Source organism: Pezoporus wallicus, unplaced genomic scaffold (genome assembly GCF_028554395.1).
Source record: "Pezoporus wallicus isolate ANWC-B61680 ecotype Strahan unplaced genomic scaffold, APGP_CSIRO_Pwel_v1 contig_11693, whole genome shotgun sequence".
Lineage (NCBI taxonomy): Eukaryota > Metazoa > Chordata > Aves > Psittaciformes > Psittacidae > Pezoporus > Pezoporus wallicus.
The window spans coordinates 374,476-389,688 of NW_026642504.1; the positions used below are offsets into that span (position 1 = coordinate 374,476).

A 15,213-nucleotide genomic window follows, 5' to 3' on the forward strand; every position below is an offset into this window, starting at 1 on the left:
AAATAAGTTGTAATAGTCTGCAGCCAGCACAGACCTCCAGCTGCTGCTGACCCAGTTAACAACAGCACTCACCTGCAGGAAACTTCCACTCCAGTTTTGAGGCGTTCTGTCAGGGAAACCAGACCCTGGCATGGAGATGTGCTTGGGAAGGGCATGGGATGCTCTGGCAGCTGCCAGGATGTGGCTGTGCACAGGGTGCACAGCGGGCTCATGCCGGTTATCTCAGCCCAGTGGAAAGCTTAACACTGTTATGAACAAGTGCACAGTGATCCCATCCACTGGGATGAGCGCACCACTGTCTGGTGGAGGGATTCCAGATGGTCATGCCATGGCCCGAAGAGTGCAAATCTCACGTACCCAGAACGCATCGAAACACAAAACCCAGAGAGGAGGACCACATGCCTCACCCACAGCATAGCCATCACTTTGGGGTTGGAAGGGAATCTCATGCTGTCCAGGGTGTCCCTCAGAGCCTCATCTCCTGAGCCCATAGCATAGAGCCAAGGGGTGGAGGCAGGAAGGACCAGGATCTGGCTGGGGACTCACTGCTGAGTCAGCAAAGGGCTTGTCTGGGGACCAGTGGAGATCAGGCTGAATGCGAGCCAATCACAGGTGAGATAAACTGCTGCCTTAGGGGCATTGTGGCCAAGGCCAAGGGAAATTATTCATCCTCAGGATGAGCAGTGGGAAGGCCCCTGTGCTGGGCTGTGGTTAGCCATGGGAATAGGAGGATGAGGTCAGATCTAACCACAGCTTCAGCTCCCTGGGGGTAATTGCAAGGAAGACAGAGCCAAACAGTCTCACTAGTGCCAAGTGATGTGACAAGGGGCAGTGGTCACAGAGCAGACCCTCAAATATTCAGGGTGGACATTAGGAAATGCTTCTTCCTATGGATGGATGTGATGCAGTCCTGATGTAGCCCTGATGCAGCGATGGGAGAGCTCTGTCCTTGGGGGAGTTTCAACGCTAAGGTAGCCAAAGCCACAGGCACTCTGATCTGGTGTTGGGAATAGTCCTGCCTTGTCCTGCCATGACCAAACAGCTGGGCAGAGATGCCAGCCCTGCTAGGATTCACAGCACTGTACCTGCTGAACATCACTGTGCTCCTGGCTGGGCTCCAGCCCAGGGATGCCCTGCCATGGTGTGGCTTTGCAGAGGTCCTGCTTGGCTCCCTGCTCCTCAGCCCAGACGCAGTGTCTGTTGCCTGCAGGCTTATGGCACTTTGATCTCTTGAGTGATCTTGAGTGATCTCTTCTACTGACCTTGAGATGGACAGAACTGCACCTGGGACACATCCATTGACTTTTGATGGAGCCCTGAGTGGTGTGAAGAAGCCGAACACGAGCCGTGGTGGCAAGCAAATCAGTATCCCGTACAGTGGGCAGATGCTCCTTGCAGCACATAGCCCTGTGTCTGCATGCTTTTCCCCATGCTAGGCTAACCAGCCCCCTTCAGAGACCAGTGTGAGTAGCCCTTGGCCACAGGCCAGGTCCTACCATACCCCAAAAGCCTTTTGCTTCCTCTGTTTGCCCCTCTCCCCTGGGAAAATCAGTGCAGGGCAGTACCAGCCTTGAACGGACTCCTGTTGCAAGCCTCAGGGCTCCTGGCACGTTGTCAGTATAGCCCTGGGCACCCTGCTCTGATCCCTTCTTATTTATGGCACATCCTTCCTGTCTTCTCCCTGCTGTTACTGCCTGAAATGTTGTAATTTAGATTCCGGCTGTGTTTGATTGCAAACTCTCCCAATCTACAAATTCCAGTGACAAGCTCTAGAGCAGCTCATTTACATGCCAAAGTGATCAATCCGGAACTGCTTGTTACACACACGAATAAATAAATAACAGATACACCAAAGAAAGGGAAACAAGCAGCCCGACTAACCAATACATGTCAAATAGTGACAAGCCCTGACATCCTGAACAGAGAACAAGAGGAGAACGGATAGGACAAGCTTGCCCAGGGCTGCTCAGCCTTCACCTATCTCCTCTCATCCCCCAAGGCAACAGGGGTGTGCATCGATGCCAGGTTCCAGCGAGCAAAGACTGGAGGATGAAATCCTGGCTTTTAAAGCACATACCTGCCCTTGTCCCTCACACCTGCTCTGCCATAGGAATAACAAGTCCCCCGTGACAGGAATTCAAACATCTTAGACAATGGCAAGTGGCCTTTCAGCCTGATTTCCAGCTGACATCGCAGGAAATCCTTCCAGGGCACCTGAACCATCCCAGCTCCTTGTCCCATTGATTGAAGCATGAGAGACTTGCACATTCATGCAAACCTTGCTTTTCTGGTCATCAGCAGCATTTTGGGACAGGCCAGCTCACCAGCTGCAGGACCAGTCTGTGTGGGTCCTTGGGCGTCATTAAGCCAACAGTGACCGCAGAAGCACAGCTGCTCTGAGCTGTGCTGGGTGTGGGGGAACCCCACCACTTTGGTGAGCATCCACATCATTTAGGACAGCTCTCACGGCCTCCTGGCTCTGCTGCAGACCCGGGATCAGCATCACTCTGGATGGATTTTACCCTTTCAGGATGGGGCAGCTCCTTCACCTCCTTGCTGTCCTGTCCTGGTGGGTGTGGGTGCAGACCGGGGTGCTGGTGAGGTGTGTGGTGCATTGCTGATCTCCCACCACCTCCCTTCGTGCTGTCTCCTATGCAGTGACAGGAAGGAGTCAGCTGCCTGATTTATCCTCCTCTGACAGCTCCTGCCTGTCACTGCTAGGCGCCCCAGGGGATCCCAGCAGGGGAGGCAGTGAGGAGCATCTCTCCCTGTTGTCTGCTGTCAGGCAGCTCATGTGTGCCTGCAGGCACTGCGGATGCAGGGAGGAGATGTTTCAGGGGTCAGTTTTCCCCCATGGAGGGGTGGAGTGCTGGGGTGGCTCTGACACATCCTGCCAGGTGACGTGAAGGAGCTGCCCCATGGCCCATCCTGGATTGAGGAGGGTTTCTCAGGGTAAAATCCATCTGAAGAGACACTGATCCTGTGTCTACATCAGAGTCAGGAGGCCATGAGGGCTGTCTTAAATGTTGTGGATGCTCACTAGAGTGGCCAGGTTCCCCTGGACTCGGGGCTGTCCTCTTTGGGGCAGGTTTTGGGGGGCTCTACAGAGTATCTACAACCACTGGATACCCCAGTGTACAAGTGTACACCTTCCCCTCTGCTTTGGACTTGACCCCGTTCCACATCATCTGCGGGTCTCCTCATCATCCTTGTCCCTGTTCCATGCTGGACCCTGCTGGGGGTGGTGCTGGTGGGACGCTGCTGGACCCACATCAGCAGGGACAACCTGCCAGGGCTTCACAACCATCCTTACTGAGGAAACACCACTTCTGCCCCAGCCTCAGGGGGTGCCAAACTGCTCCCAGCTTGGGGAAGGGCATTTGTGGCCTCACTGGGGCAGCTTGCAGGAGGGAGCTGGGGCCTGGAGAAGAGAAGACTTCAGGGAGACCTTACTGCAGCGTTTCAGTACTTAAAAGGAGCCTATAAGAACGATAGGGAGAGACTTTTTAGCAGCACCTGTTGCGACAGGATGTGGGGTGATGGTTTTAAACTAAAAGAGGGAGATTCAGGCTGGATGGAGGAAGGAATTTCTTACAATGAAGGTGGTAAAACACTGGCCCGAGTTCAAGTTGCCCGGAGAGGTGGTGGATGCCCCATCCCTAGAGACATTCCAAGCCAGGCTGGATGTGGCTCTGAGCAACCTGTTCTAGATGAAGATGTCCCTGCTCGCTGCAGGGGGGTCGGACTGTGTGAGCTTTGAAGGTCCCTTCAACCCAACCCATTCTGCGATCCTGTGATTCCATTCCGGATCCCGATGCGTGGTGGCTCCGTGCCGGGGCAGGGCTGCCCGTGCGCTCACTCTGCAGCGGGACACCCCGCTATATCGCTCGGGGCACACGGGGATGCTAAGGGGGGGTCCCCCCTGCCTCTGCCTGACGCGGAGGAGGAGCGGCTGTCACCGGGAATGGCTGAGGCAGCACTGCCACCTCGCGGTATGTCTCCCCACTGCCACTGCCCGGCGAGGCCCCCACCGCATCCCAGAGACACCCGGAGGCAAGGGGCCGGAGTGTGCCAGGCTGGGGCTATGTTTGGGTTGACAGATGTGGTCTGCAGGAGCCTCCAGGATGGCTCCCCGCAGCCATCCATCCATCCATCCATCCATCCATCCATCCATCCATCCATCCATCCATCCATCCATCCATCAATTCATCCATCCATCCATCCATCCATCCCTCCCTCCCTACCTCCATCCACCCATCCCTCCATCAATTCATCCATCCCCCCATCCATCCATCAATCAATTCATCCATCAATTCATCCACCCATCCATCCATCCGTCCATCCCTTCAGCCATCCATCTATCCCTCCCTCCCTCCCTCCATCCATGATCCATCCATCCACCCTTCATCAATCCATCTATCCCTTCACCCATCCCTCCCTCCCTCCCTCCCTTCATACATCATCCATCCGTCCATCCATCCATCCATCCATCCATCCATCCATCCATCCATCCATCCATCCATCCATCCATCCGTCTTCTGGAGCCACCGATGTCGCAGCTGCAGATCAGGAGGAGGATGGAGGAGGAAGGTCGGCTTGAACACAGCAGCACTGAAAGTCAAGCAAGTGGAGCTAAGCACTGACAAGGAGCCTAAAGAACCTGGAGGAGGTGCCACCTGGACCAGCACCATCTTCCAGGGGATGCTGGAAACCTGTAACCATCCCCCTGTAATCCAGCATTTCAGTGGGGTTAGGGGGACAAACAGAGACAAAGGACACAGGAGCATGAGGCCATTCATCAATCCTAGGTGAAATGACAGAGTGATCATATTTTGACTATGTTAAGGAAGGGCAGTAGGGCAGAAACACAATTACTGCCCAGAAGCCCTGTTTTGCAGAAGGTCTTTTCAAACTCACCCGTCATCTCTTCTTGACACAAATACAGGTCTGGTTGATAGAGGAACTCTGATTAAATAAAACTGCATTTCTTCTGGGCATCTGATTTATTACAGGGTGACATTTGGATCAAAAACATGTATTATATTGCATTAAGAGGGTGCACGCTCAGCTCAGTGATAGATCTCCAAAGGTCATTATTAATGGAGATGCATCCATGAGCAAAGTTCTGTCTGGAAAGGGTCTCTGGGCTCACTTTTGGTTTCACATCAGTCATTTCCTTTTTGAGCTCTTTTGGAAACAATACAGCACCTTCCTTGGGACTGTGAGAGGTGGCCTGGCTGGTCCCCAGCATCCCCAAGGACCTGCTGCACTCATTGAGGCATACCTCATCCCCCTGCTCCCTGCTGCAGTGGCGCCTGAGTACTGGTGGCATCTGGGGGCAATCCTGTAGCAGAGCTGACTCTGCTGGAGCCCTGCTTCATCAGGGAGCAGCCCTAAGGTGGGCTTCTGAAGGGGTCAGCCCTCAGCAGCAGCGATGACAAGGCTGGGTACCAGTGGCAATCACACTCTGCCCATCACCCAGACCAGAAGCCATCCGGAGTGATCCCCACAGCGAGCATCCCTTGGATGCCACCTCGTGCTCACACCTCCTGTCCCCTCCTGCGGTAACAGAGCTCTGGGATGCCTTTGGGCAGCCTCCACCTTCCTGTTGCTTTGTGCCCAGCCACCGCTGGTCCTGATGCAGGGACGGTGCCTTGGGCTAGGCTGGGAGCTGTGGTCCTGCACTTCTGCTGACCAAGCTGTTCCCTGACTGTGCCCGGCACAGCAGGAAAGGGAACAAGTTTCTCGTGCAAAGAAAGCGAAACTTGGCACTCCTCTTCCCCCAACCAGGCAAACCACCGTGCATGCAAGTACATCCCCTCGCCCTGCTTCTCTTCCTCCCTGCTCCCAGCTTCTAGCGAGGAGAGCTGCTGCTCAGACTGCTCTGTCTTCACTCACCCCAGCAAGGAGGTAAGTCACCCCCAAGAGCAAGGGACACGTGCCTCCTCTGCTGACACTCACCGGTCCTTGCTCCCTGTCCCACTTGCCTCCTCCACAAGTAGGAAAAGGAGGAGAATACGATGCCAGGGGGAAGCGAGGGCCACAGTAATCTGTCCTTGCTCCATGCGGTTGGGAACATCGCTGGGTTCTGCAGGCTTGTTCCAGGCTGAGCACCCCAGGTTTTGGGGCAGGTCTGTGTGCTCAGGACAGCCCTTCTCTCTCCCAGCTCTATGTGTTGGACAGATGGATCTCTTTCTGCCTGTTTACCCTTTGTTTATCCCTCCTCTGTTGTGTCTTTTTGTACCCCTTCCTCACTTGTGATCTCTATCCCATGGGACCACTGCCAGTATCTCAGTGCTTCAACACTTCTCTGCATGCATCTGACATGCAACCACCCATCCCAAGGGCAGGCAAAGGGTTTATGCTGTGCTTCATGTCCCGTGCTTTCCAACCCCACAGTCCTGCCTTGGCCACACATCAGATTTTCTGTAATATCAGTGATTTCAGATCACATAAGGAAACACCCTTAAAATCCTTCTGTGAAGTTATTTTCATTACTGCATGCAGTGTTCTGTCTGTATTGGACAACACACGGGTGCCGTGGTAGACCTGTGGATGCACCTGATGTGTTTGCATCCAAGGTGTGTTTGCTGTGTGCTTGCCTCCATCCCCAGTTCCCTCACCCCTGTGTCTATAGGGAGGCAGGATGCACCCTGGGCTTTGGCTGGCGACCAGCACCCTGGCAGTGCTGCTGGGCATGGCCCTGATGGAGGACGGTGTGTGCCGGGCACCGGACGGCAAGGACGGCTTCCCTGGTGTCCCTGGCCTTGATGGGAGGCCGGGGCAGAAGGGTGACATGGGAGAGCCGGGTAAGTGGGATCCAGGGATGTGCGGTGCAGGGGACCTGGGAGCCCCAGGCCCCTTGGTAGCAGCATCATGGGCTGTGGGAGTAGCTCAGGTTATGACAGCCATGCATGGACTTCTCCCCCTCACCACCTCTCTGCAGGGAGATCAGCACAGAGGACGGGCATCCAGGGACTGAAAGGGGATGCAGGTGAGCCAGGGCCTCCTGGCATCCCAGGGAACAGGGGTTACCATGGCCTGCCCGGTCCCCCTGGGTTAGCTGGGCAGCCAGGGCCAAAGGGGCCCAAGGGGAAAGCTGGCAATGTCGTGGAGCAGCCGCATCCTGCCTTCTCTGCCTCGCGGAGGTCCCCACCGTCCAGGGGCAGCACCGTGGTGTTCGACAACATCATCACCAACGAGGAGAGCTCCTACAGCCCCCAGACCGGGGAGTTCACCTGCCGCATCCCCGGGATCTACTACTTCTCCTACCAGGTGATCTCCAGCGGTGACCTCTGCCTGAGCATCACCAAAAACAGAGAGAACGTGGTCAGCTTCTGCGACTCCAACAGCCGCCAAGTGCTGCAGGTGAACTCGGGCAGCAGTGTGCTCAGCCTGGAGCAGGGGGACCGGGTCTCCCTCAGCACCGACGCTGCCCGGGGCAGCATGATCTACAGCGGCTCCGAGGCAGACAGCGTCTTCAGTGGCTTCATGCTCTACCCACTGACGAGCTGATGGGTCCATCCACCAGCCCAGACCTACCTGTCTGCATGGTGTTTCCCCCCCTGTGAGTGCATGGGATGGTTCAGTACTGCAGCAAACACGGCTGCAAACTGAGTCACCAGATGGGTCCTGTGGTTCCATAAGTGCCATACAGTGGCCAGGCTGTGGGTCAGCACTGGAGCAGTTACCTCCATGCTGAGCCTTCCCACTCCATCCTGGAGGCAGAGGGCATTCAGACCCCACACTGGAGAGGTCCAGTTGTCCCTGGAGACAACTTTACCAGCTACAGTTCTTTGCTCCTGAGTGGGAAATCACTGCATGCCACTGCTTCTGCTACACCAACCATTGCAAACGCCTTTCTGGCACGCAGCCACTGCTGCTTCTCACACCCTTCTCCATCTGCATAAATAAACCCTTCTTCCACAACAACTGCTTGGCTTTTCTTTCCTATTCGTGATTCTTCCCCAAACCATCGTTGTCCTGGGCCCCTTCCCAAGGCGCCCAGTGGGAGAAGCGATCCCAGCTTGCCCCTGGCCGATCACAGACCCCAATTGCAAAGGCAGAGGGACAGGAGAGACTGAATGTACGAGCAGAACAGTTATAGGGAGGAGCAGGAAATGTCTGGGACTAGCCCGTGTCTGTCCTTTCTTGGATGAGTCGAAGGTAGCTGTCCTGTACAAATACAGGGGCAAATAGAGGAAGACCATGCACTTCACCCACATGGCACTCTTTGGTACCCAGACTCTCCAAGGAAGGGGAAAAGCAGCTGTGATCCTCCAGCCTTTCAGCAAGTAGCTGGTGCAGTGCTGTGTTTCAGCCCTGGTCTGAGAACAATGCTGACAACGCACTGATGGTTTAGTTGGTGCTCAGTAGCACTTACCCTGATCAAGGACTTTTTCAGTCTCCCATGTATTCCACACCACAGCACATCATGCCCAGTATAGAAACTGGGGGGAGTTGGCCAGGAAGGGCTCATCACTGCTTGGGATTGGGATGGGCATCCATCCATGGGTAGTGAGCAGTTGCATTGTGCATCAGTGTTGTTCGCTGGTTGTATTTTTTTGTTTGATCTCTGACTCTTTGTTATCTCCCTTTTCATTGGTATTAGCATCAGCATTAGTATTATATTGTACTTTATCTTAATTATTGAACCCTTCTCATTCCAACCCATCAGTTTTACCTGTTCTCTGACTCTCCCCATCCCACCATGGCAGGGGGCTGTGACTGAGCAGCTCTGTGGTTCTTAGTTGCTGTTTGGGCTTAAACCACAAGAACAAGAATCCCTGCATGTGCCATACCCTGGGGATGCTACTCCCATGTTGGAGGGTCAGATGTCCCCATTGCTGGAGTAGTGAGGAGGAGGTCAGCTCAGCAGTAAGGAGCAATATCCTGACCAGGGTTTCGGGGTTCATAGCGAACCCAGAACCCAGCAGAGGTGGTGGAGCACACGCAAGGTGCAGGGAGGACAGATGGCCTGCGGGTCAGAAAGGAGGAGAAACATCCTCCAGTGCCATTGCCTGAGGGTGCAGCTGGTCCCATCAGAGCCAGGCAATGACCTTGCACAACCCCTTCATTACACTCATGTCTCTGGCTACCTGGGGCTCTGCTCCCCATCCATTCGCTGCCTTTCTGCTCAGAAATCAGTCCAGGACGTGCTGCACAAGTGCAGATCTCACTGGATGGACAGGAAAGTGCTTGCTCAGAGGAAGCAACCGGTCAGGAGGATGTGAAACTCATCTGGGGCTTCTGGATCCCCAAGGGCCCTTTCCTAACTCTTAGACTTCCTCAGGGAGGCTGTCACGGACTCACACACCCTTTGCTGTGCCGGCAGCAGCGCCCACAGCAGACAGAGGGCTCAGCAGCACTGAAGCCCCCATCAGAGGTAAGAGGTGCTGCAGGGTCCATCTCTTCGGGGGGGGGGGGGCTGCATGGGTGCTGGGAGTCCATCAGTGTGGCACAGCGCTGGGCTATGTGAGAGGAGGCGGAGAAGGAGACAGAGGCTGCACACATGTCATGGGGAGGAGATGCACGCTGGTCTTGCTGGGGGAAGACCTGTTCCTATGGGCCAAGGATTGTCCTGGGAGATCCCCAGGTGATGGGGGCTTGAACCTGAGGGGCAGAGCTAGGGAAGTGAGGATGCTGCCAGAGGAGGGCTGGGATCACTCGGGTCCACCACCTGGCACTTGGAATGAGGGGGACATTGAGGGCTCAGCCATCACAGCCAGGAGCTCCTGGTGCAGTCAACCTCATAGCACCTCCTTTGTCCCATGGCCTGGAAGCCACCAGCCTTTCTTTCCCTTTCCAAGCTCCAGAGCACCGAAATGGGGCAGAGCTTCTGGGAGCAGCTCCATCTGGTCCTCGCCCTCCTGCTCCTGAACCTGGGGTCTGCTGTGACTGGAGATGCCCATCACAGCTGCTATGGGGTTCCAGGCCTGCCAGGTATGCCAGGTCTGCCAGGCAAGGATGGCCGGGATGGGCTGAAGGGAGCCAAAGGCGAGCCAGGTGAGTAAACAAGGAGGGGAACCACACAGGCTGTTGAATGGGGGCCATCGGGTCCTCTATGGCTGCTTTGCCTTGGTTTGCAGGCATAAGGAGAGCATCCTCTGTGGACAGGGCAGGAGGAAAGGCAGCTGGAGAGAGACAACCCTGTCCTGCCTGAGGGAAGGGGCTGGAGGAGCCTCTCCCCACATCCTGCCATTGACACTCACTCCCTTTCACCACCCCACAGGAATCCCGGCCACTCCTGCAATGCGAGGGCCCAAGGGCATGAAAGGGGAGCCAGGCAGCCCTGGCTTGCCAGGCAAGAATGGCCCCATGGGTCCCCCTGGTGTCCCTGGAGCCCCTGGAGCCCCTGGCATGGCTGGAGAGCCGGGAATGCCGGGCAGCTACAAGCAGAAGCACCAGTCAGCATTTTCAGTGACGAGGCAGACCGGTGAGCACCCCTTGAAGAACATCCCCGTGGTGTTCAACCACATCATCACCAACACCAACCACGACTACAACACCACCACGGGCAAGTTCACCTGCAGGATCCCCGGCCTCTACTACTTTGTCTTCCACACCTCGCAGACAGCCAACCTCTGTGTCATCCTGCACAAGGATGAGCTCAGGATGGCCAGCTTCTGTGACCACAAGACCAACAGCATGCAGGTCAGCTCTGGTGGGATCCTCCTCCACCTGGACGCTGGGAACCAGGTCTGGCTGACAGTGAATGACTACAATGGCATGGTGGGCATTGGCAACTCTGACAGCATCTTCTCTGGCTTCCTGCTTTTCCCGGACTAGAGGACCACCAGAGCCCACCCCAGCATGCTGGCCTCTTCGCCCTGCCCTGCAAACACTGCTGCTCGTGCCAGGCCTTTGCTGATGCTCCAGGTTTCTCTGCTGGCTGGGAAGCCCCAGGGAAGAGGTCAGCCCTAGCCCCAGACACAATGGCCTGGCCTGGGGACCGCGCACAGGCAGCTGCTGAATGGGGCAAACAGGCACATCTGGATGCATCTGCACCCAGAGTGATGGTGCTGCTGGCGCTGCCACGTGCATCCCTGCTGAGAAGCCCAGATAACCTGACTGAGGCAGAGGTCTCTCTGCACCATTCCCCTTCCCAGCAGGACAGCCGTGTGTCTTGGAGCAGGTCTGCAGCAGTGCCTTTGCCATCACCCAGCTATGGAAAGTGTCAATAAAACTTTCCCCAGCGCATGTGGCCCAGCCTGTTTGCTCCTCCGTGACTTGTAGGCAGAGCCCACGTATGTCTGGGTGAATGTTGTGTGCATGTGTGGCATCAGAACAGCCCCAGATGCTCCCTGGCTTGTCCATGTTCAGCATCAGGGCATCACACAGCATTCACAACCCTGGCTTTGCTCGGTGGGGTAGCACTCACAGCCACACTGATTGCAGGAAAGGGGTGGTTCGTGTGCCCATGCCCCTAGGTCAGGGGGGACCGAGACTCCTCCAGGTAGGGGCCCTCGTACTCTTGTTCCCCTCCAGTTCAATTGCAGAGGGCCACAGAGCATGCAGAACACCTCATAGCCATGCCTCTGGTGGCTGGGACATCCCAGCCTTAACAGGTTCGGGGCAGGGGAAGCACTGGTTTCCCTGAGCCTATGGCCTTTGTGGCTTTGGAGGCTAGAAAGCCCACCAAAGCCCACCAGAAGAGTCCTCCTGGTGGCACACTTTGTGTAGTGGAAAAGGAGGTCATCACCCATGAACATCCTGTGCTTCACTACCACAAGCATCAGCAGAAAGCAGGACTGGAAATGCTTTTACCACAGGATGGAATCGCTTCCCATCCTCAGCATTTAGGAGAGCCTGGGGAACAGATTCAAGGTGATGGATGACCCTGTAGCATCCTCTGGTCTGAGCTGGGTATGTGCAGAGAAGCCTGGGGGATGATAGCTCAATGGATGCACATCTTTGCAGTCCTGAGGGGTTACCCCAAACCTGTCTGGAGCCCATGGCAGCGTTCCCCATAGCAAGCATGACCCAGGGAGCCTGCAGGGCAGAGCAGACACCCCTCTGCTCCCCAAGGCCAGAGCTGCATGGCACAGGGTGCTGCTTGGGGATGGCGTGTTCCGCTGAGCTGATGGACAGCATCTGCGGCGGATCTGAAAGTGCCGCTGCAAAAAGGGTAGGAGCTAAAGATAAAAAAGGGATGTGGCCCAGATCCTTTTGCAATAACCCTTCCAGCAAACTTCTGCTTCTCCTCCTAGGCATTTCCAAGCAGGACGCTGGTGTGTCCTGCCCCATCTCCCCATCTGTGCAACGAGAACCTCAAGGTAAGAGCAAGACATGGGCAAGGCCTCCAGGTAGGAGCACGTGGGGAACCTGGAAGCATCAGGATCCTGGTGCTTGATGCCTTGCATGGAGCAGAAGAGAAAGGAGGATGCTGGGCTGGAGGTGGTGGATAGCCCTGCTGGGACCTCAACCCCTCCTGCTCCACCTGGGGAAGGGGGAGATGGAAGGGGAGATGGCAAAGGCCCAGCAGGGAGATCAGCGACTTGAGCATCGGTCTGAAAGGGGATGGGAAATCCTACCTGAGGCCCCGGAGTGTGCCTGGGGTGATGTGGTGTCCAGATACAGCCCTGGAACGGGCAGTGCTCACCACACACACAGCTGCACCAGGAGCTGGGGAAAGGAGCCAAGCTGTGGGATGCAGGCAGGGCAGAAGGAGGATGGGACCCCAGGGACCAGCAGCCCATATGACTGTCCCAGTAAGGCTGCTTAGATACAGAAATGCTCCTGGGATGAAGCAGGCGTGTGGCAGAACACAACAGGAGTGTGCAGGGGGGTTGGAGGGCAGGTTTGGGGATCTCATTGCAACCTGCAAGCGTTGCTGTCCCTCAGATGTGCTGGTGGGAAGCAAGAGCTTGTAGATGAGAAACTGTTCCCACCTGGGGAAGGATTTAACCTGCAGTGTGAGCCTAAGGTGGGGTGGAGAATTTCTCCTCTGAGGGAGCAATGGGGATCTGCAGCACATGCCTGTGGCTGGCATCAGACCCCTGGGCCAGGCTCAGCTGTCCCCAGATATTCATGTGGCTGAAGCACTGGGCACTTGTATACTGGTCATATAAAAGAGAGAAGAGACTGACAAACCCTCCCATGCCCAAAGGGGCTGGTCCCTCCAAGGCCATCAGGAGAGTGGATTTGGCTCTGCAGCAGGATGTTTTCCCTTCCTGATGGCATTACCCATGTGCTTCTAGCCATGGTCCTCTGGAGCAGCACAGAGCGCCTGCCCCATCCCTCCCATTGCACAAGCCAAGCCCCTCAATGTCCTTCTGTGTTCCAGCAGATGCAGACCCTGTGGGCGATGCTGATCTGTCTGGCCGGAGGGCAGCTTGCAAGTTCCACCCTCTGCAACACCTATGGCAGCATCCCAGGCATCCCAGGGTCACCAGGACGGCCTGGAAGCAACGGCAGAGATGGGGAGAATGGCCTGAAGGGTGACCGAGGTAAGGAGGAGAGGTTGCAGTTGGGGAAAATGTCATCTTGGGAATGCCAAGAGCAGGAAAAGGCAGTGTTGGGTGCATGCTCCTGGGAAAGCAATCTATTTTCCATCAGTGACTATAGGGGTTATCAGGTGGGGGTGATGCTCAGGGCCAAAAGGGGACAGACCGGAGGAACGAAAGCAGGGTGCGTCACTGATGCCAGGCAGGTAGGGCTCTTCATTGACCCTCACTCCGTGCAGGTACTGGTGGTTTCCTTCTCAGTGCCCTTTGCAGACCCATGGGGATCAGCTGAGACCACCATGACTCTTCCTTCCGCTCTCTAGGTCCCCCCGGCCAGGTGGATCACGAAGGAGACATGGGGGAGAAAGGAGACCCAGGACTACCAGGGTACCCTGGGAAGGTTGGCCCCAAGGGCCCCCCTGGTTCAAAGGGATTACCAGGTCCTATGGGACTCCCTGGCCTTCAGGGGGATGCTGGTGACTACAAGGCCACCCTCAAGTCCGCCTTCTCAGCTGCCAGGACCATCAGTCCCTACCCACGCCGGGAGCAGCCCATCCGCTTCGACCGCATCATCACCAACGAGAAGGGCCACTACGAGAACCGGTACGGCCGCTTCCTCTGCCGCATCCCCGGCATCTACTACTTCACCTACCACGTCACGTCCAGGGGCAACCTGTGCCTCAGCGTGAAAAGGGGCCGGGGTGGCAGCAGGGGCGAGAAGGTGGTGACCTTCTGTGACTACGTGCAGAGCAGCTACCAGGTCACCACGGGTGCTGTGGTCCTCAAGTTGGCAGCCAACGAGTCCGTCTGGCTGGAGCCAATGGAGAAGAACTCCCTGGTGGGGATAGAAGGCTCCGACAGCATCTTCTCTGGCTTCCTCATCTTCCCCGATGCTTAGCCTCTTGAAGGTGCTCTGCATCCTTTCTCCTGTAGCTGGCTGATCCCTGCAGGGCTCAGGACTCCCCTGGAAATCTGAATCTTTGCTCCAGATTTAGGGCCTTAAAGTACGTAGCTGCTGCTCTTGCACATTAAATGACAGCTCTTTGTGCTGCTGATTCCTTCCTGCCTGGGATTTGCCTCTTTCCCCCAAAATACTGCTCAGATATGCAGGGCACTGCTTCTCACATCCCTGGGTGCAGCCTGGGCTCGTTGGTGCTGAGCAGAGCCAGATGACTCATGCGGTTCCTGCTGCAGATCACTGTCAGAGAGCCACATAGCGAAGGTCTCAATGAAGGGTTAGGAAAACAGAGAGGAAAACACGGTCTCTAGCAGGAGGTGGGACACACAACCCGTGGCAGGGGTTGGAACTGGATGAGCTTTAAGGTCCCTTCCAACCCAAACCAGGCTGGGATTCTATGATTCTATGAAGTCCTAAAGCACAAAGAAGCCCTCTCAGGGTGTCTTTACTAACAGTAGAGCTGATGGACCCAAGGAACTACAGAGCTGAGGACCCCAGGAATGTCCCCATCCCTGGGGAAGGTGACAATCCAGCATCGTACCTGCGTGGGCAGGTTGCTTGCAGCCTCCAGCCCAGATGTGCTGGGTTGTGAAGCCTGTTGTGGTATCCATAGGGCACTCACTACATAGAAGAGGAGAATATTTGTGGGGGTCTGGGATGTGAAAGGGGCTTGATGAAGGGGATGATAAAGGGGTTTGGGGGTCGGATATGGGCTGGATTTTATGGAGCATTGCCACTGAACTCTCGGGGTCTGCTTGTGGGTCCAGGGCCCCACGTTACCGGCCTGCACAGGGCAGTGACCAGTTTGAA

General features: G+C 56.1%; 3 protein-coding genes across 5 annotated transcripts; all 3 read left to right on the top strand.

Annotated features, from left to right (window-relative positions):
• Window positions 1-5,831: 5,831 nt before the first annotated feature.
• Window positions 5,832-7,932, top strand: C1QA (complement C1q A chain). 2 transcript variants are annotated; one of them, XM_057430809.1, is made up of 3 exons: window positions 5,832-5,910; window positions 6,638-6,809; window positions 6,947-7,932. In XM_057430809.1, exons 2-3 carry the CDS (start codon window positions 6,647-6,649, stop codon window positions 7,513-7,515), a joined length of 732 nt encoding a protein of 243 aa, XP_057286792.1. In that variant the 5' UTR covers window positions 5,832-5,910; window positions 6,638-6,646; the 3' UTR covers window positions 7,516-7,932. The 2 variants fall into 2 exon arrangements, with proteins under 2 accessions (XP_057286792.1, XP_057286793.1); XM_057430810.1 differs by lacking the exon at window positions 5,832-5,910 and adding an exon at window positions 5,978-6,131 and having other exon boundaries at window positions 6,642-6,809.
• Window positions 7,933-9,181: 1,249 nt separating this feature from the next.
• C1QC (complement C1q C chain) lies at window positions 9,182-11,008 on the top strand. Its single transcript, XM_057430764.1, has 3 exons — window positions 9,182-9,385; window positions 9,810-10,005; window positions 10,232-11,008. The coding sequence occupies exons 2-3, from the start codon at window positions 9,825-9,827 to the stop codon at window positions 10,786-10,788; spliced, it is 738 nt and encodes a 245-aa protein (XP_057286747.1). The 5' UTR covers window positions 9,182-9,385; window positions 9,810-9,824; the 3' UTR covers window positions 10,789-11,008.
• A 1,109-nt stretch (window positions 11,009-12,117) lies between these two features.
• Window positions 12,118-14,507, top strand: C1QB (complement C1q B chain). 2 transcript variants are annotated; one of them, XM_057430801.1, is made up of 3 exons: window positions 12,118-12,275; window positions 13,286-13,448; window positions 13,769-14,507. In XM_057430801.1, exons 2-3 carry the CDS (start codon window positions 13,289-13,291, stop codon window positions 14,341-14,343), a joined length of 735 nt encoding a protein of 244 aa, XP_057286784.1. In that variant the 5' UTR covers window positions 12,118-12,275; window positions 13,286-13,288; the 3' UTR covers window positions 14,344-14,507. The 2 variants fall into 2 exon arrangements, with proteins under 2 accessions (XP_057286784.1, XP_057286783.1); XM_057430800.1 differs by having other exon boundaries at window positions 12,125-12,275; window positions 13,289-13,448.
• Window positions 14,508-15,213: the final 706 nt, after the last annotated feature.

What these genes read in the sequence shown, in the direction of transcription:
- C1QA (XM_057430809.1), top strand. Translation starts at nt 6,647, where the DNA reads ATGCACCCTGGGCTTTGGCTGGCGACCAGCACCCTGGCAGTGCTGCTG. An exon ending in GGGTGACATGGGAGAGCCGG is followed by an intron (nt 6,810 to 6,946) that starts GTAAGTGGGATC and finishes ACCTCTCTGCAG; the next exon opens with GGAGATCAGCACAGAGGACG.
- C1QC (XM_057430764.1), top strand. Translation starts at nt 9,825, where the DNA reads ATGGGGCAGAGCTTCTGGGAGCAGCTCCATCTGGTCCTCGCCCTCCTG. An exon ending in GGGAGCCAAAGGCGAGCCAG is followed by an intron (nt 10,006 to 10,231) that starts GTGAGTAAACAA and finishes ACCACCCCACAG; the next exon opens with GAATCCCGGCCACTCCTGCA.
- C1QB (XM_057430801.1), top strand. Translation starts at nt 13,289, where the DNA reads ATGCAGACCCTGTGGGCGATGCTGATCTGTCTGGCCGGAGGGCAGCTT. An exon ending in TGGCCTGAAGGGTGACCGAG is followed by an intron (nt 13,449 to 13,768) that starts GTAAGGAGGAGA and finishes TCCGCTCTCTAG; the next exon opens with GTCCCCCCGGCCAGGTGGAT.